This window comes from Dermacentor silvarum, chromosome 3 (assembly GCF_013339745.2).
Source record: "Dermacentor silvarum isolate Dsil-2018 chromosome 3, BIME_Dsil_1.4, whole genome shotgun sequence".
Taxonomy (NCBI): domain Eukaryota; kingdom Metazoa; phylum Arthropoda; class Arachnida; order Ixodida; family Ixodidae; genus Dermacentor; species Dermacentor silvarum.
Window position 1 is genome coordinate 157,657,758 of NC_051156.1, and position 21,012 is coordinate 157,678,769.

Below are 21,012 nucleotides of genomic sequence, written 5' to 3' on the forward strand. Positions count from 1 at the left end.
CCTTTCGCGTGCGAGATAGAGCCACCAGCTGCGCCCGGTCGCAAGATACGCAGTTGGTGCCGCAGCACAATGTTGCCCTCTTTCCCTCCCATCTTCCCCATCCCCCCACGGCCTTTCGCGCGACGGAAGACATCGCATTTGCTCTCCGCCGTGCGTTCGCTCTCCGTGAAAGCGCGCGTCCCTCACGCGTTTTCACTCGCATATACAACATACGGCACGCGGCGACGATTTTATCGTTCTTGGACTTTATACGGAACCTCACGGCGACGGCACAAACCCCTTGGAGTGTCCATTATTTGCTATCGATCGCAATAAAAACTTAGCAATTTCACCCAGAGGACGAAGCACTGACAGCGATAGCAAGGTTTACCGTTGCCCTTGAACTCCTAGGACGGCTAACGCGGGCGCGGCAAAATGTCTGGCGTTCTTAAAATCTTTTGAAACGCCTTGTAGTGCCTGTAATTGTATCGCACAAGCGCCATGACGTTGCCCGTAAAGAGCCGCGACATTACAATTACGTCAATTTCAGGTATGAACATTGATATTCTCCTGCACTTTTAATATTTAATAGCCAGAGAAGATTAACGTTGAAAGCCATGCGCTGTGAATATTATGTCTATGACATTCGTTTGCGGGTGTCATTGATTGTGAACGTAACGTAAGACCTGGTCTGAGCAACTTTCGCGGTTGAATTAATGGTATAGCACCTACCTTGCATATACGGTATACATGAACATATATAGCATGCATGCACCTTAATATATGCGGAACTTCACTGCAGCGCCGATAACGGTGAAGCACGAAGTCACGGGTTCCATTGCCGGCTGCAGCCGCTGCATGTCGTCGAGGGAGAAATGCAGAAACGTTCGTGTGCCGAGATTCAGACGAAGGTTAAAGAACCCAAAGTGGTCATATTAATCCGGAGCCAGCTTTCCAGTGGCATCAGTGAATTTCTGTTGAACATTACGAAAGCCTTTGTCACCAACGCGGCACTGAGTGGCGCATATCGGCATCTACAGAAAGCTTGAGAAAGTCCCATTAACTCGTGCGATCACCCACTTCACGGGGCAGTGGCTGCATCATCGTCCTAGTCATCGCCACCACCTGGAGAAAGCCTACAACAAAGCTCCTGGCAGCCACTTCAGCGGTTAGAGTGAAAGATAAAAAAAAAGTCACAGGCCTGCGAGGCACACGCAGCAGTCGCAGCTTAAGCTGGTCGGGCGGCTCAAGAGTAGCTCCAATTTGGGCACCACGCACAACCGGGTCTTCGCGGCAGTTTGTTCGCCTCGTTTTGACGAGAACGATCTGAACTGTCCGCCAGGCGTCGACGGCGAGCTCAGGCTTGTAATGCTCTCTGCACAGCAGTCTGCTGAGCCCGATCAAGCCTTACAACTGCAACTTACATGTCGGGAGTGCCGCGTCACCACACTAGCAGAGGCTCGGCAGGCCGGGAGAACGTTGATAGCGTGCCTCCTCTGAATCGCATATCGTTGTCTGCGCTTGCGGACGCTGCGTTTGCAGGCATCTTACATAGATGGCGCCACCATACTGGCGGAGGCTCGAGTCGTCCCCTCCTGCGTGCTTGCATTAAGGGCATTTTCAGCTGCCCGATAGCAAGCGCTTGCATGGCTCAGTGGTAGAGTATCCGGCGGCAGTGTAGAACCCACGCAGCGGGCGCGGGTTCGATCCCGGCGGGAATCGAGTACTTTTTTCGCATTTCCGGCGATAGCGGTCACGCGGCGGGAGCCGCCGGCGGCGGCATCATCGCGACCCGAAACGGCTATTAGAATGAGCCCATAACAGCTTATGCTGTAAAATTAGTACAGCTTGCACTGGAGCTGCAATGATAGACAGCGGAGCTGATGGGCACCTAGCTAGTCCTGGCTGTTAGGCTAGGCTAAGCACTACCAAGTCATCCCCAGCATTTCCCGAAATTTATTGATTAGTTATCGATTGGCTATCGCAAGGTATTGGCCACGTATTTGGACTTGGCTAAGCACTACCAAGTCAACCCCAGCATTTTCCGGAATTTATTTTTTATTGATCGATTAGCTATTGATTGGCTATCAATTGGCAATCGATGGACTTAGCTGGACTTAGCCAGGCTCAGCTTCGCTAGTTCACAGGGGTATGTGCCATTGCGCTTGGACCCATTCTGCACTGCTGCCAGGATCGGCCCGTGTAATCAACGGCTACATGATCTAAAATAAAGGCTATACAACTTAACGAAATGTGTCTTCATTCAACTTCAACGTTCAAAAAGTACAATCCTAAACAAGCAATCAAATCACATATACATCGCATCGGGTAGCTCAGCATTTCTTGGGTTCATTGCGTGGTCTTTTGCTTTGGAATTTCACTCACTTTGCATGGGTGAAAGCTTCGCGTTCGACCATCTTTCTTTTATAAATGGGCTTTGAATTTGTTTCTGTAACATCTATTTTCTATTATTCCCCTTACCCCATTTCCCCAGCACATGGTAGCCAGCCGGTCCGAGAACTTGCTAACATACCTGTCATTCTATTCCTCCCCTTAAATTTAGATCGCACCGCTTTTTCTTCCCAGGGTTGAAATAAGGCTCTCGGATTCAATTTCAGTGCGACAGGACGTAAATAGGAGCGAGAATAAAAGCGCCAAACTAAACAATTCACCGACGATTACGATACTTCATAATGCTAATTTTCAGCGCAGCTGTTTAGGTGTTTTGAATTCGCGATATATTGTGGCAAAGAGTTTGATTCTGAACAACAGGGTCGTCTCGGTGGCGCTGCCGAGCCTCTGCTCGGGTAGCTCGTTTAGCAGCACCGGCAGACGAAGCACTTGCACCGGTTGCGTTAATAAAATGTGAACACGGGAACGCATGGCTCACGTTGAGCGCATTCTCTAGTGGCGGCGGCGCAGGCGAAGTAGCGCTTGCGCAGTGGGCCCGAAACCCACGCCGCATGCCTGGTCGCGTATTTCCAATTGCTAGTAGATACAGCGCTCGACCGAGGCGCCACGCTGCGCCGCTCGCGCGTGCCATGTTTCTAGCTGCCGCCGTTCGAACGGAGGAGGCGTTGACGGAGAAAACGCTGGGCTGGTGGTCACTAGCCTGCTGTTGGGATCGGTGGTATTATAAACGCATCACTGTTTTGATGATCAAAATATAATCTCACTATCAGGGAGGGAGCAGTCTACCTGACTGGAGCAGTATTTTTTTATATGGGGTGTTGCTACGCTGCGCTCCGCAACACCCGAACGACCGCCGCTTCGCGTCGGCGCCCGGCACCACGGCTGCCGCCGTGGCACCGGGGTTCAAACGACCGCGCTGGCAAACAGAGAGGGGAAAAAAGGAAAAGCGTGATATTAAGAAAAAATTTCTAGCCAGGGCGGGATTCGAACCCACGTACGCATGATCCCGAAGCGAGCGCCGTAACCACTCAGCCATACAGCCACGCTTCCAAGAATTGCATTCACACGAGCCATATGATTGCGTTCGAGCGCCCTCGGCGAAAGAAATCGCCTAGAAACGCGGTACGCACGAGCGGCACATTCTTCCGTATCCTTTCGCCATACTCTCCTCCTCCGATTTCCTCACGCTTCCGCTGCACACTCTTCGCGCTTTCGCCGTTTTTCATACCCCGCTGCGCTCCGCCATCGCTTTCGTCCTTCGCTGCGCTCGTTCACGCCGAGCGACGCTAAACGCAGAACGGGCGCCAAAGAGCTGCGCTTTAAAAGTTATCATCCCGCTCTCATTAACGCGCGGGGTAGTCTGCTACGCTGCAACGAACAAGGGGCACCACCATCGAGGGGCGAGAACGCGCGGGGGAGGGCGGCGGAGATGCCTCTTTTAATCATCGAGGGGCTTTATGCGTTCACATTTACGCTAAAGCCCCTTCACCACAGCGGCAGTCGTATAGAGTGTGAGTGAGACAACTTTAATGAATATCCTGCGAATTGATGGCCTGGGTCTAGGCCGCGCCGGGGGCAGCAGAGAGACCCTGTCTCTCGGTAGCTTCCCGAGCTTGCTGGATGGCCCAACATTGGTCCTGGAGATCTGAGCTAGTCAGTGCGGCTCTCCACCGCACCCCGAGTTCATACGGGGGGATTGCAATTCTCCTCTGAACTATTTCGCAATCACAGAGTGTATGCTCAAGGGTCTTTAGAGTTTACACCTCCGCCCATCCGTTAAAACGCCCGACTCACCTGCATTTACCGTATACTGGACACGCTCGGCGCTGCGACAGAACGCTCACAACGCATAGCTCTTGCTCGGGATCGACGGCCAGGTGGTTAGCGGAGAGACTTCGCGCGCTGGCTCCAAGATACCGGAAGTAGACTACCCATCATGACGCAAAGGCGGAGCTTCGACGCGATCACTCGGCGAACGAGTTGGGAGAAGTATGGCTAGGGAGGAGAGTAACTTGAAATCGTCCGTAGCTCTCACTTCGAGACGCTTCACTTAAATTGTGGCGAGAATGTTTACTGCAGCTGTACCCTACGAGTCTACAAAATTTTTCGAAACCGTTTCAGGGACCCCCTAAGAAATATACGGGGACTCCAGCTCCTGTTGTGTAGGAGTGAAAGTGAATGAATGAATGGTGCACGATTTCGGAAGTGTGTCTCGTGGCCTAACGGGAAAAGTGAGAAGGTTTAGGGAATGGGAGAACGAAGCGTCATTTTCGTGTCGACAGTCGACGATCAGGAGAACCTTGCCATAGAGGTGAACTTATGTTCCTTAAATTTCCTCCACCCCGACAGATCTGTTATCAAGCTTCCTCTGCACAGCAGTTATAGCACGACATTCAATATGTTCGGCCTACATCATTAGTGTTAATAATTATCTCGTTTCCTCGAGCGAATGCTGGAATTATGAACAAAGACAGGAGATGAAACCGGGACTACGAGCAGGTTTAATATATGATATTGCATTAAAAAAAGAAATACACAGTTCTATAAAAAATATCTGCTCTCAAAATTTTTAGTTGCATTAAACAATGTCTATTCCATGTTGGCCACACAGCATGTACAATGCCTCCAACTATCACCGAATATACTGCACTAACTTGTCTTAAATACTCTAAACACAGCAAAAACATTGAGCGCAAGGCTCACGAGTGATGGCGCACTCGGCCATCAATACTTTAATTACAACTGTACAATGAAACACTGTCGTCCAAAAACATCTAAATCGCAACAGTGTTTGGTGGCAGTCGCATGCAAGGAATGGTCCCTTAAGATGCAACATAAAACGCTGCACTGCATTACGACGCAGAATCCATGCGTAAAGTATGGAAGCACATGTAAAATTTTACACGTTTCCCCAACACACATACACACGACGTAACGCTGTATTGGGGGAAGGAGTCGCATATAAAAATCGCGTAGCACATTCGCTGCACATGGTGCAGCGGCTTTGGTCAGTTTCTACATCGGTTCAAAGCATACAAAAAAAAAGAAAGAAATCAGTGCTTGTAACTTCAGCACACTCTTGTTGTTCATCTCGAACCATAGAATTAAAAGACAACATTTCAAATGGGCTCAACTCAGAGCAATAAAAAAACAGCACTTCATCCTGCCAGTGGTCAACACCAAAATAAAGTCAGCATGGTAATGAGAACATCTTCATGCACCGCAAGATAACAGCAAGAAGCTGTTTATAGTGCACACAGAAAAAGTGCCGATAAAGCGGTGTAAAGTAAAATACGTGGGAAAAAGAAACTGGCTAGGGAAAAAGCGTATCTTTTTACGCCAATTCACAGGGAAATAAAAATTCATAAACGGCAAAGTTTTGCATCTGTAGTTGGAGCTTTTTTGCACACATAAGCTCTGCAGCATACGTGAGACCAACATGGGAAAGCAACAGGCTACTCATGCACCGCAGTCAAGCCATGACATCACACATGCCAGCTAAGGTCACATGGCTTGGCTCTCTATTGCTCACATTGGCAAATTTGCCTCTCAACCCTGCAGCACCTCAATTTAGTAGAAGTCATGCTTGCTGCATTTACTTCGACACACAAAAGCGAGCCCACAGAACTTTTCTGCCACAAACAAACACTGGAAAAAAGTATAAAACGTAAAAATCTGGAAGAAAGACAGCAATGCACGTAGCTTCAGCCCTTAGTACAAGGCGCTGCCATTTACACAGTATTCATTGCACATGCCTGACCCTGGATGTTGCCCCGTACGTAGTGAGCCTCAATTCTCAGCAACCCTTCAGAAATTGTGCGACTGGAAACAATGCTATGGATGTCAACTGGGCACACATCACGTGGTCACTTGGTGCAATGAATGCATGCGCGTACCATGCGAAATGATGAGGAAGCACAAGCTCTAACAAAAGTATGCCTTAATCACATCACATCACAGCACACAGCAAGGCTCTTCTGCTACAGCAACCTGCCTAAAACCAAGTTCTACCTACTTAATGATCTCACGTATGCAATTGATAAAAACGGAACTTGAGCCAGTTTTACTGAATGATGACACTACGTGTACCATAAGCCATATTTACATGCGTGATATTTGCACTCCACAAACTGATCGTAGAAAATATTTGTTTTTTTATATACACATCTCTCTCGCTTTTGCTTACACACTGGTAACACTGTGAAGCTTGGCGCAATGATGATGGCTGTGCTTGATGCGAAGTGTCGTCAATCAAACCTGTTTTCATAATGGCATTGTGTTGTGTCGCTTGATTTAGCTACTCAGCAATGTATGTGTAAATTAACAGGCAACCTAGCTATTCAGCGAAGCACACGTAAATTAACATGTCAAGTCACAGAGTCGCATCGGTTCGAAACCTAAAGTGGGGAGTGTAGAACGGAAAATGATTTGTGCTCACGGAGTCTAATCTGTTCACCGGTACTGCAGTCCAAGTCCCTAAACTGGGTTTATGTAAATGCAGCAGCGGGCGCCTCAAAATCATTTCGACTTGACATTCGACTTGGCAATCACACATCGAATTAATACACACGAGGCTGGTCCCATAACTTTTATGCTACATAGCTTAATCATAAATCTCTGTGCACACAATGCAGCAGGGTTCTGTGATCACCACTTGTGGCTTATAATAACTTGCAGTGGTACTAGGTATGAAAATGTCGTTGTGAGATACTTTGGCTAATCGCGCTCTCCTTTCATCCACTCTCAGTGCGCTATATACTTGATAAATGTTAATAATCCTTTTATTGATAAAGATGGTATGTCTGTGCATTAAAAGTGCATCAAATGGACTAGTTTAATTGCTTCTTATTTTCAACCCATGGAAAAGCTTGTTGGGAATTTTACCCCATATAAACAATGCGCCTACATTTGCACTAATTCCTTGGAAAGTAAAGTGCATATATCATGCTAGTAAACATGGTACGTGATGCTGGTCAAAAGCAATCAGTGTACAAGTATGACCGCATTAATGCAAATAGTATGGAATTATGAAGCTTTACCTGTAGCAAAAGTTACATTGAGGAAGTGCAAGAAGTTCCCCAGCAATTTCTAAAGCTGTGGTCAATGCACATGAACCAAATTAAAAAAACAATAATGTTTGCAAGTAGCCACGTAGCACTGTCAAGTCAAGAGCAATTATAGAGGCATGAATGCCCTAAAGCCCTAAAATCTGCGTAGTTAAGACTAGACAATATGCTTAACAGAATCCAAGTCTCATCGCAAATGGGAAGGCAGTGGACACTGGGCCACATAATCTTGAACAGTGGGAAACTTTTTCATGTGTGACTGATGTGGCAACAGACAAATATTCAGTAAACAAGCAAACCCCGACAGGGTGCAAGATATTCTATAGAGTAAGGTACATTATGTATGCTTTAAAAGCCTCACAAGCTTTGGGAGTAATTAGTACACTATTGCATCAGACACTGCCCCCACACGGCACGACCCAAGAGTTTTAGGATGCCACAAGTGCCAATGTTGGCAAATCATAGCATACAAGAACGAAAAAATAGGCAATATAGCCTCAAAAATGCGCTAATAAATATTCCTTCATCAATCACTTAACTGCACAGTGGCACTGTAATCAGACATTCCAAAGGAAGATTTCGTTGCCAATAGCAAACAGCGGCATCATTTTACAAAAATGTGAATCGCAGTCCAAGTACTCTGCACTTCTTGCAGTCACACAAAAAGTACGAAGATATGCAATGTACAAAAGGAAAGTTAATAGACAAACACATACTGTTACATTCGTTATCACAGGCACAGCCTGCCTTATCACAGTGCCATCTTGGCATTGCACGTCGGCTGATAAAGAGTGCAGAAGAGTCATTGTCCAAGCTGACGTGACCTTGTTTTCAGGGCAATAAAAAAAGGGTAGGAACAGAAAGTCCTGTTGGGCCAGCAACAAAAAGCTTTGGTCAGTGTCTAGTCTTGGCTGATGGACTTGCAGCCTCTGTTTGAGAGCAAAAGAAAAAAAAATTGGAGAGAGCAAACGTGCCCAACATTAGCCACAACTGCCGTGCCGCCGTACAGAGCAACAAAGCAGAGCCGAAAACAATAACAAAAGCAACAGCGAGGCATAACAGAAGCGATAAGTTTCCAAAACACTAGTTTAGCCAACCAAAAATAAATCGGCAGTCACACTTGGAACTTGGTCACAGTGCGGCGCAGTGAATGGGCATGTTGACACCCTGCATGCACGGCTGGTTTTGAATGGAAATATGGGGTGACAAAATGCCCATTTACAGCCTGCAATGACTCAACAATAATTCTTTGGCAAGGTGCTCAGAGTGGCAGGAGTAGTAAAAATATACCGATATGTTCTACGGAATGGCTTCTTAATTGACAAAAAAGAGGGTACACATGGTAGAACCGATATTGAATACTTTAGAAACCTCTTCACAATTACTTTACGTACAGATTTTACTTTACCAATTCAATGAGTAAATTTTACCAGGTGGCTGTGCCACTAAAGAGAAAGTTGGTCCCATGAACCATTCGCAAAAATGTAATCATTCACAAAATTACAACAAATGATTGAGGACCTCCACAGTGTAAGGATGTATGTGCCTTTTAAACACCCTAGTCACTTTTCCTGCTACCACAATAACTTTCCTTGCAACACCTTTAGCGCTCAGCATTCAAATATATGTGAAAGTCTAAAATGGTTTCCTGAAGCAAATACTGAACCAATTAGGATAAAATTTGGGGCACTTGAATAAAAAGAAAACCTGAATTCTAATGACTGCTGGGAGCAGCATAATTTCTTTGGGCTCTATTTTTTACAACTGAAGAAAATTTGAAAAATTCTAAAATATTGAAGCACCTTATTCACATCACTATGAACCTTCAATGATGGCAGATGTCACATTATCAACCTTGTGCCTTTTAGAAATACTGTCTACAGAGTTATAACTACTTGGTTTTGTTAGATGTAGAGTAGTTAACATGATGCTTAATTTTTCTCAAAAGTTTCTGTTATCAGTCTTGTAGAAAAAATGTTGAGGGCTTAGATAAAACTAACATATCTGCTCCCAACACAACTATAATTTGACTTCCTTTCAATGCAATAAATTTCTTTCAAATTATTACAGTGGTTGCCTGGTGACACCAATTCTATGTTTCACATGTACGAATGCAAGGCTTCCTATGAAGGTACAACTGATAACATAAACACCAATATAATAGTGAACAACCCCACAAACCAAACCACGACGCACGAAGGCAAACAATCTGTATAAAGTGACAAAATGTACATTGCCAGCTATACAAACAGAATGCATGAAGTTAGACATCAAGCACACATAGGAGTTAGTCACAGCAAGACCACACAGGAAGCAATCCAGCACAGCGACATATGAGCAAAAATAGTGCGAGAAATGCACTACAAAATACAAAAGTTTTGCACAAGACACTGCATCCACGACTATATTTATATATTTTATATTTATATATTTGAGTCAGTCAACATTGAAAACCACAGCAAGAAATTTATTTAAGATGTTACGGCCATGACCAGACCGGCTAGTCACTGGCCATAACATGGAAATCAATTTGCTTTTCCAACATGGACTTACTCATATACTGATACAGTTGTCACAAATGCTTTTGTGTAGGCACGTGTTAGTGTGTACATGTATATACACATGCAATAGCTCGTGTATGACTAACTGATCGACTAAATGTGCGACTAACTGATCCTACATTAAAGAAAACAAAAATGACTACAAATAAGACAATTTCAACTAATATATATTAGACAATGTGTCGTTCTTGTGGCACACATTAAGACTTTTCTTGGACGTTGCCACACAGCAGTACAGTTGATTCTCGTTATAAGTCACATTAGACAAAACGTGTATATGGCCAATAATCATTATAAGCAGATTCATTACATGCTGATATCGGCAAGAAATAAATTATATTTGACTTCATTATATCTTACAATCCATTATATCCATGTTCTTTTTAGTATTGAGGTTTGACTGCACTGGCAAAAGATGAACCGAAACAAGCTTTGATATGTGAATACATGTAATTGCTACCAGGCACCTATGAGCAAGTTGACTTGATTAACTGAGATGCAAAACCAATTTTTTTTGTATCTTCACTGTTTTATGTTTGAAGACTGTTTTGTGTGGTACTTCATTTCGTGCAGCTTGCAATACTTGGTAGCATGCTTAGTTGCAGTTTCAATATTTTCTTGCCTTTGTAATCTGTCTTACACAGCTATACTACTCTGGTGATAAAAAGCTATGTTCACGACAAGCCAGTGACAAAAACCAATTGGAACTTGCATGCCCACTTTTCTTGCGATTAACGTGCAAGGGTTATTTGTTAAAAGCACACTTGAGAGTGCTACAAATGAGAGTTGTGGGTGGTGAGGAAAGCTTTAATAATTTGTAGGCTTTCTTCGCAACAAGGAAGGGAGAACCAAAAGCTTGTGGCGTCCCGAAAACAACAGCATCAGCCATTTTTTTCACATGCTGTACAACTTTTTCACATCTGACTTGTACCCTAAAACGAATATTTAAGAATCTACATTTTTTAAATTCAAAGTTTGCCCAACAGCATAAAACGTTTGGTGCGTGCAAGTTATATATTCATATATAGCTGAATATGTCCAATAAAATCTACATATATATCACACTCAAGATAAAATGTACAAAATATTTTTGTGCATTCACCAAGATTTCGAAAAAAAAGATATGAGCCTGAAAGATGAAATATAGTAAACAGGCATACTGAAGGAATCGGAACAAAAGCAACACCACAAATACAGTAGAACCTCGTTAAGTTCCTGTTTGTTGCATTTTCCTGGCTTTGTGCTTTAAGTTTAGTTTCCGCAGGGTCCTGTGCATTGGCTTCCGATCATTTTACGTCGAAAAACTACACCTGTGCATCACCAACAATGTGGTACACTTTCTCTCTACATCGCAGAACGCTGTTCCTAGTGTAACTGTGCAGCATTGCTTTTGTAAAGACAGGTTGGACGTATGGAGGGGCAAGGGCAAGCACTTGTAACGTGTAACACAGACGTAAATGCTGAGGATGCGCAAGACATCAACTACGTCCATGAGTCTGCCAAGAGGTGAAAGGAGCCTGAGAAAGTTATGGCACAAATAGCAGCTCATGTCACCTATTGTGAATACGCTTTCTGCGATGACAAACGTCTGAACCGGTCAGTGTGCCAGACATTTTCACCAATTTACTGCTCGCAACATTGAAAGCGAAGAGGAGGTAGACGAAGGCACAAGCAGTCACCCCACATTCATGCATGTCTGCGGATGCCAACATGACCTTCAATACCTTGTGTGGTGGCTACTTTGAAGTACATAACTGCACAGAAATTGGAAAAGGGCTGCGGCTGCCTCGCTAATCTGGAGACCGTGAGTCAGTGCGCGGGTGACTCACAGGCGTGATTCACAACAGCCACCTCCGAGACCTCCTAGACGACGCGCGCTACTCTGCCGCCATCTTGTTCTCTGTCGCCGGACTACGCTCTTCTTCCCCCGCTTTCAACATACCCTCCTCCGCTTTCCGCCTTATGGTTCCGCTGCACCCTTCTCTCAGCTTTCCTCCTCAAGTCTTTAATCTCCCGCTGCGCTCCGCGTTCAATTTCATCTTTCGCTGTGCTCATTCATTTAACCGAGCTACGACGCCGATGCTAGCCGCAGGAACAGGCACCTAAGAGCTGCGCTCTAAAATCACAAGCTTTATTCAGTGTGACTCACGAGTGCACAAAGAAAAAGTAATGTTCAATCTAATTGCCAAGCAGCGATAACAAGCTTTATTTAGTCGGTTTTGAATAGTTTGTTGGTTTTCTATTCCAACTTCAAATAAAATTTTCAGTGAGTAAGTTTATACCTCATCTGCAGCGTTAAGAGTTTGCCTCGTCGGTAGCGCGGAAACCATTATTGGGTGTTACGTTTTCCCAGTTCATCTGCTCTTTTTCTGCTATTCTATAACAAATCTATCAATGAGGTTCTACTACAATATAAACACACATGTAAGGCGCATAGAATTAAATTATGTGGCACTTAAGAAGCGTAATTGCTCACTCAATACCTCACAGGAAAAAAAAACAAAAAGGTTTATGCCTTGTTAACCAGAGCTGCAATCTTTTCTTGCAGAGTCTGCTAAAGTACAATAAATTCACATTTTGGAACAAATTTCTGAGAAATCTAAAAATCCACCAGAAGAAAATGTTATATTCAACATTGGCTAATCAACTGAATTTAATTATTGCTAACGTCTGAAATCCCCCATATTTAAGGCAAAATCTGCTAAAAATAGCAACGTTGTGGAGACTGACCACTGACTGAAACGATACAGCATAAAATGCAAACTTTTGCATTTTGTTGACTTTTTGTGGGAATGCACCACACCAGGAGATTTTTTTTTTAAGCCATCCATCTTGAGCAATTTTCATTTCTTTTTATGAAACTACATCTGGGCAAGAAGGCTGGAAGATTGAAGGATTAAACAGTTAGGTTACTCCACATTGCGAATAAAATGGAAGACTATACTAATGCAGTATCACAAACATTTCAGTTATTCCACCGGTTATTCATTTAAATAATTTAACTGTAGGAAGACTACCCTGCAGTAGTGGCCATGAATTCCTGCTATAATAACAGAAAGCATGACATTAGGTTTGGAAACATGCTTTGGCACAAAATTGACATAGCTTCGCACGAATGACCTCAGCTTTTCTGGTCAGTGATCTTTGTCGACATTATATAAGTACATACAAATAAAATGTATGCTGAAAACTATGCATTAAAAGGTGAAAAATTTGTGCAGTTATCAAAAGAATTGCATCATCTTTTAAAAGCAGTAAAATTCTTTACAATGTGTGCTCTTTATACGGGAAGGGTTGTGTAGCCTGGTACAATAAGAAAGTGTTTATAGGAATAATCCACCTGCTGTACACAGATGAAACTTCAATTGTGCGTGTGTGCGTGTGTCGACTGCTATGGAGGTAGATTGAACAACAGCATCCCCTAACTTCTGCTGCAATGACCTTTCGATGGAACCAAGAATATGCCACACTGCTAAGTCAGCTGTTAAATGTATTGCTGCATTTGAAATTTCCATGATAGCACCATCTGTAAAATCATCTTCCTTTGCTTATCGACTGTAGCTATGTTCTGTTTTACACTGATTAGATCTGTGTGCTCTATGTGACAGTACAAACCATTTCGTTACATTGCAGCTCTACTAGTACTTATCATGGCGAGCTGTACCAACATAGCTTGAGGGCTTACGCGCCAAACATTTTGCTGTGATGCACCAAGAGGCCAGGACCCTTACGCTTTGCCTCGAAACTTTGCAGGAGATGGCAACAAACATTGCATCGAGTGAAATTTGGCTGATCTGAAGTCTGTAGTACAATAAAATTGGTAACAATACCAGCTACAATACCAGCACAAGTACTACAGTGGAAAAACTTTGATACGTTTCTCGCTGTTGCATTTTCCCGGTCGCTTATTTACAGTCCCAACTTGAAGCCTATTGACTCCCATGTATTATGTTCCCATTTGATAAGGTGCCACTCTAAGGTTCCCGCATCTTGTGCTGCATTTGAATGCGGCAGTAACGTAAATTTAGCAGTGCAGAGGCAATTTGCTCTCGCATGTTGCTACGAAGACAATAAACGTATTCTTGCGGTTAAGCCTGTCAAGCCCTGCCCGTGGCCCCGCACCAAAATGCCGGAAGTACACGATAGTCAGTCCTAATAAACATGCCTCAGTGCAGTTGTGGTTTTAGCTGGTTCCCTAAAGTCAGCTTCGCCACCATCCAGCTGTGTTATAAGGTGAAGCATACAAAGAGTGGCAAAAAGCTGCTGTCATGGAACATAGTATGTGTCCCTTAACACATGCACATGCACGTGCAGTCTCTGATCACAGTACGAACACCGAGGTGTATAATAACTGTACTGGCAGCCATTAGGAGTTGTTTCTGACACTGCTGTGCCGATTCAGGGTCTTCCTCAGTGTTAACATTTTTGCCAACTGTTACATTTTTTTTTTTTCCCGTGGTCCATTGAAAAACATTTCAACAGTTCTACAGTACTATGTTCTGATTTTTCTTGTGGTGGAAAATAAAAGCGAATGTTGAAATTCAATCTTCCTCTCTTTTTAGGTTGACATTGTGTGAGAAGTTTGACAGGCATTTCAATTTTAACTCTCACACTTGGACAAATAAACACACAGCTGCGAGCAACAGGTACATTGTAGTAAGATGGAACAAACCTGTATAGTAGTAGATGAAGACACTCGTTACATGCACCCCCGAATTCAGCAACCTCATAAGAGAGGCCTTGTTGGCTGTACTAGTGATCACACAACCAAACAAAGAAGGCTCTTTCAACACAAACAGCAACAGGTGTCTCGTACACAAATGGATTGTTAAAACAGTACAGCAGCAGCAGTATGCATCACATAAATTGCACTTTGCACTCGGTGTGCAAAGCAGCAGCAAGTGTGTAGTAAAATAAAAACATATGCGAGACGAACGAGAGAGACATAAAGCCGTGTGTTAAAGGTTAGGCACTGCAAATGCATTTTAAGGCAGGTAATGCTCGTAAAGCCAAGATGCAGCTGAAATGCCAGTGCATTTGGTCCAACGTGTAATTCAAGTTGGAAAGCTTGAAATGGAGCACGTCTCAACTGGCAAAAGCTTTTCATGAGTGGGGTGCAAAAGACCCACACACAGTACTTCCTTGTGACAATCCAGCAATGTTTAGGTGCACGTTAACCATTTGGCCCATGTTGGATTTTCCGCTGACTTGCCCAGGCTTGGCTTCCAGTGGCCCGCTCTATAGCCTCCAAGATTGGAAAATGTGCGCCATTCTCTCGTCTCTGAGGCCATGCCCGCTCTTTAGCTGACAGAGCGCTCTAGGGGACGGCACTTTTTTCTTTCTTTTTTCGGTCAGTACTATTGTCTTAATTACTTAGCGAAATCTGTTTGTTTTTTTAAGTTCCGTTGCTATTTTTATTTTGCCTGTGGTGTGTGCGCGCCTCGGAGACGTGTGCAGTTTCACATTTGTGTGATCGGCGCCACTGCCAGTGCCTTTGCGAGAGCCAAGTGGTGCGAAGCGTGGCTTCCGCGATTAGCTCCAGCAGCGCACCGTCGCTGACCTGTTACAGAGCATTGTGAAGTTTACACTTCTCCGCTGGACTACGTGGCTAATGGGAAGGCCGGAGCGAACAGCGCGCTGTTGGAACTGATCGCAGAAGCCACGTGCCAAGTAACAGCGCTCGTTTCTTCGATCTCCATGGTGATCTCCGCTAACGGAGATCGCCAACAAAGTGACGCTCTTGTCGACTGTATGCAGAGGCAACGTCAGTCTTGCGCAACTACAAGCAAATCTGATCGCCTCCAAGCGTAGTATGAGGCAGAGAATTATTATAGATTTTTTTATGCCACTAATAAATTTAGCCTAATTTAAGCCTAATAAATTTTCTTTTTTAGGGTGAACGAGTTTTTCGGACTGTTCGATATTTCGGACTATTTTTCAGTCCCCGCAAAGTCCGGAACATCGGTCAGTGACTGTAATCTTCGTAGACTTGTAGGACGAGCACGAGCTCGCATTTAGTAACCACGGACCACCAAACAGGCATCTTACTGCCTATCGTGGTTGTGCTCAAATATTAACCCTTCCATTCGTTCTACCCAACAAAGTCAATCGCTCAAGATCATCTTATTAAAATCGTTAACTGCTTGAGTATCCCATTCCCTTTCCACAAAAATGGGAAATAGAACGTATGAATGAGCCACTGCTCGTATGACTGACTAAATCATAGACAAAATGTTCTGCAACAACCTTTTTTCGCATTCTTCTTGCAATAACTATTGAACTCACTTTTGACAGTTAATGTAGAGACAGTGAGCATGGAAAAAAAGGATGTAGTGCAGGCCAACACACAATGTGCTGACAGTGAATTGACACACAAAGCATTGAATGCGTGTGGTCCTTCACTACATATAGCCTCTCATGTGCTACGTTTGTTCCTACATCATTATGCCCCAACCAGCCTACATCAGTATGCTTCTTCACTTCTGCAACATCTTGCTAAGCAAGATTAAACAGTACTAATAATAAACTATACATCTACGTTTCCATATATTAAACTCTATTTTGTAATAAATCAATATTATAAATTTTCCTCCTTTTTTTTTCGTGTTACACATCCTCAAATTGAGAACAGTCAGTGGAAGATAATGAGGCAAAACTGCCACCATGTCTTAGTCAATGCACGATCGCCAGTAAACCCCTATAATAAAACACACTGTGCACTGTCTCAGCTGCATGCTAGCTTCGTGTTAGGCTTGCAACAGTACCACCACAAGTTGAAGGCCAGGGTCCGAGAGCGCTGAACAAGACAAACATCTTTGCTTAACTTCACTGTCCATTAGCAAAGCTGTCACAGTGTCCTGTATTACAAAAATGAGAACTAATGGCCGGCACCTATGGTGCACTCAAACAGGCAGAACCTTCTTTGACAGCAAGCTCTTGACGGAGAACCCACTCTCTATTAGGGAGACGAAAAAGAGGGATGCCAGCTTACTGATAGTATCTCGTGGACTAATAATAATAAGTACACGGCAGGCTCTGAAGGATGCCATACACGAGAGCTCTGGAACAAATATGACAGCTTAGGGGATCCTGAACATGGCCTTAACATAAAAACGAGCGATTCTGCAGTCCGCCCACATAAAAATGCAGCCACCATGGTAGAGAACTGAACCGCTCTTATGCTTGAAGGCATAACACCATAGCAAATGCACCACTTGGTAGGTAAGAGGCCAACCACACTTTCATACATAGCCCACTTTGTTTTGTTACGAGCTGTTTAGTTTTCCCATCTATGGCTTGATGCACTTATGCTACAGTGATGCCAGGACATAAAGGCAGGAATGCAATTTTAAGCAAGCTAGCCCAATATACTTTAGAACAAAAGAAACAGTGAAGGAAGACATGAAAAAACGCTAATAATACGAAAGGGATTAAAACCAGATGGCGACTGTCAGTAGCCTCAAATAAATCTAAGTTCCCCTGTCTCACTGACCAGTTTTGGCCCCTTGAGTATGTTTCAGCATTGTGGTTCCTCACTTTGCACTAGCTTTGTAAGAGGAGTCTAAAATATAAAGGAAGCTAATATAAATCCACTAAAGGTTGGTGGGAATTCAGCGGTAATCAGTGAAACCCAATGGGAATCCAATGAAAGTCATTGGTTCACTAAACAACGTAAAAAAAAAAAACAGATCGCACGAATGTTGGTAATGAATACTGAACCTAAGGCCACTAAGCATATCAACACCTAAATCCTTGAGGTGCTAGCCACTTAGCTATAACCGATGTGCCTACAATGGCAAGTTGTGGTGCAGGGTACGCGTAATGAGAGCTTAAATCATCTGCACTCCTTGTGCATGCATTCGACGCAGTTCCAAGTGGTAAGTGCATGAGACACTACTGGCAGTACCTCGTCCATAAAAAAAATTATGGAGTTTCCGGCCACCATGCAGGGCTTAAGCTTTTAAATAAGGAAAAAAAAATGTTTGAAACTGCCAACGATCATTGTGCTAGGTACAAAGAAAGGGGAGGATAGCTACATATGCATAACCAAGCCAATGACAAATGTGTTAATGCGTGGTTCTAGTCATCCTTGAATTGTAATGAATCCTGAAGAGATGCATTTAGAAAGGAAAGCTGCAGACTAATGAGTAAGCCCCGACCAGATGGCAAGGAGCGCACAACTCTGGTGTTCACTGTTTCACTCAAAATAACCTTCGTGCACGGACCATGCCAGCTTTGCCATGCGCCAGTATGGTAGCTCCCACAGAGAAATAAACACAGCATAGGATAGTACGTATACACATGATGAAATACGGAAACATTTCATTTTTTCACCTGCTACAGGACAGACTGACAGTTCTTTCTTCCATATATTTTGCTTTGAGTGCTCTGCTAGTGGTATACAGTTAAACCTCGATATAACAAAATTCTCAATGCAATGAAGTATTTGCCTTTTTATAACTTGTCCATGTATTAAGAACCTCAATATCGCGAAGTGTGTTTGTACACAATTTCAATATCATCTCGGTGGCAATTTCCCTGCCACCGCGGAGGAATACCGAGACAATAAATGGAAACTTCCACGGACGCAGATGGTCAAATGCTTGAATTAGAAGCGGCTGCATGCGCATGCACCTCTAAAATTGCACACCGTGCAACCAAGAGCGGCCGCTGAGGCAGAGTATTAAGCCCAAGTGTGATAAGATACTATCGCACTAGGTGCAAGTCAAAGCGTGCGATGAGAAGGATGGTGGCTTGAGCGCAGTCTTCTCGCGCGAGCAAGGGGACAATGCAGAGAGGGGAGCAAGCTCGCAGTAATGCGATCAAGCACACAAGGGGGCAGGTTGGCACGTGTCTCCTTTTCTAGTGTGGCCTTGGCTTCATGTGGCTGTCAGTGCTGCTTTGCGCATACACAGCCCATGCGCCCCCGTTTAGAGGTAGTCTGTTGCATGTGCGAACAGTGGGCGTGCCAAGATGGTGTGACATCAGATGCGCTGCCTTCCCATGCATTTAGGAGCGAAGTTTGCATAATCTCGAGTTTGGGAGACGCGTTGAAGTGAAACACAGACGAAGCATCCGCTCCCCACTGCCGGTATTTTTCATGATAGTGACTTCCGAGTGTGGACACTATCAGCTGCAAGGGCAGAGTGGAACCGAAAGCATGGCTCTCTTCGTTTACTTTGTACCGCCGATGTGAAGATATCGTTGACATGGCATGAAACCTTATCTTTTGTATCCAACTTTCAAATTCAACAAAATGAATTTTCTTATTCAAATTCGCATTTTCTGGTTGCCCAAAAATACACAAACATTTGCAGCTTAACTGTGATAGAAAAATTTATCGGTGACTGTACTTATTCCCAAAAAGGTCGAATTTCAATACAACAATATTCCTATATGGCGAAGCAAATTTCTGATTTTACCGACTTTGTTATATCGAGGTTTAACTGTACTGCGACAGATCTCTGGACACTGGCTTTCAAAAACAGCAGACGCATTAGCAATGCAATTTCTTAGCAACGCAGGGCAACACACGTGTTCCCGACAGGTACGCAACATCACAGCACACAATGGGCCCCAACAGCACAGAACAGCAGCAACGTGGCGTGAACAAGACAGGTACGGCTCCCTGAACTGCCCAGCCGAATGTGGTTTCTCTCTGTGTGCAGCTCAACCTCCTCAGCGACAGCAACAGTGGCCTCAGGGAGGCCTGCTGCTGCTGCTGCTGAATGCCCTGTCAGCAGGACATGAGCGGTTGCCTCTCACCGTCTTCACTGTGGTGATCTGAACTGGACGACTCTACTGAGCCGGCAGCATCGTCCAGGATTGGGGGCGATGCTTTCCTCTGCGAACTGTTCCAGATGCCGTAGCCGAAGTAGATCACCATCCCTGCCAAGGAAACATCGTGTTGGAAGCATCCGTATTTTTTTTTGCCATATTATTGTACAACCAGATCTTTTCACAAATATACTTCACAACAGAATAAACAAGAGATGCTGAGTGTGTACCGACAGCACCTGCTATCGTACACACAGGCATGCACGTCTTTAAATGAAGTGTTTTGCTTTTTTTTATCATTTTTATTATTTAAAAATGCAACGATTATAGAAGCTCGAAATATTTCTAACTTGGAGGACATATACGTCAGTACATCACCCAGTGATAAATGTTGGCAGCTATGTGCGCATGGGTGTGTCCACTTAATGTTGGCTCTTCAGGATAAAGCATGCTGCATGACCAGCTGATGAGAAACAGTGTCGTGGTTGCGTGCACAAGGTGGTCATTTTCGAAACGCTGGAATTGCGATAGCAAGTATTGGCGGCAACGAAAAGGCCAAATGTCATGGGTACTCTTCTTTATCTGTATCCGTGGTCTGTAATCGACAGCAGTAGTATACTATATAATAATGGCACTTGTGTGCTATCTAGTTCGGTAATGCCATTGCCTTGTTGAATTGCTAGGATGCCGTAAGACGTGACTAGTGTGTACAAAGCCTCTGAATCTGGTTGCACAATACATCAATCATATTTCTGAGGGAGACTAGCATAACAAAAATAGAAAGTGATCATTTGCACCCACAACATAAATGAATAGCACTTAGGAGAACAGGAATGTTATTGGCGTGCTTCACATTTGAACAAAATAAACAGTATTCCTTTTTATGTTTCATATATTTCTAAGTACGCTACTGCACTGGATTGACTTTTACCACAAGCTCGATGTTACAGATACTGTAGTTAAGGAGTGAAACACAATTGGCGTTTAAAACCATGCCATACGTCCCAATTTCGTTTTAAGCCATAAATGAGACGCAGAGCAGATGCTCTTCTTTATGTTGCTGCCATGGGAAAGATATTCAGAGTTGTATACTATCTGCAAAACAGCACTGGAGCCTACACTTTCTATTTCCCAACCAATTCAACCGGTGTTGCTCAAAAAACAGTGCGAGCGTCATGAGCAATGACAAAGCGAGCACACAAATGCAATGAACACAA

The 21,012-nt window shown here is 44.0% G+C and overlaps 1 protein-coding gene across 3 annotated transcripts in view; it reads right to left on the bottom strand.

The window, feature by feature from the left end:
* Positions 1 to 4,874: 4,874 nt before the first annotated feature.
* Positions 4,875 to 21,012, bottom strand: part of LOC119445963 (cationic amino acid transporter 3) — an 87,976-nt gene continuing 71,838 nt past the window's right edge. For all 3 annotated transcript variants that reach the window (XM_037710265.2, XM_037710266.2, XM_037710267.2), the window contains 2 exons: positions 19,784 to 19,906; positions 4,875 to 8,386 (listed from right to left, as the gene is read on the bottom strand). In XM_037710265.2, the coding sequence (XP_037566193.1) occupies positions 8,352 to 8,386; positions 19,784 to 19,906 (158 nt within the window). In that variant the 3' untranslated portion in view covers positions 4,875 to 8,351. The remainder of the gene's footprint in view (positions 8,387 to 19,783; positions 19,907 to 21,012) is intronic.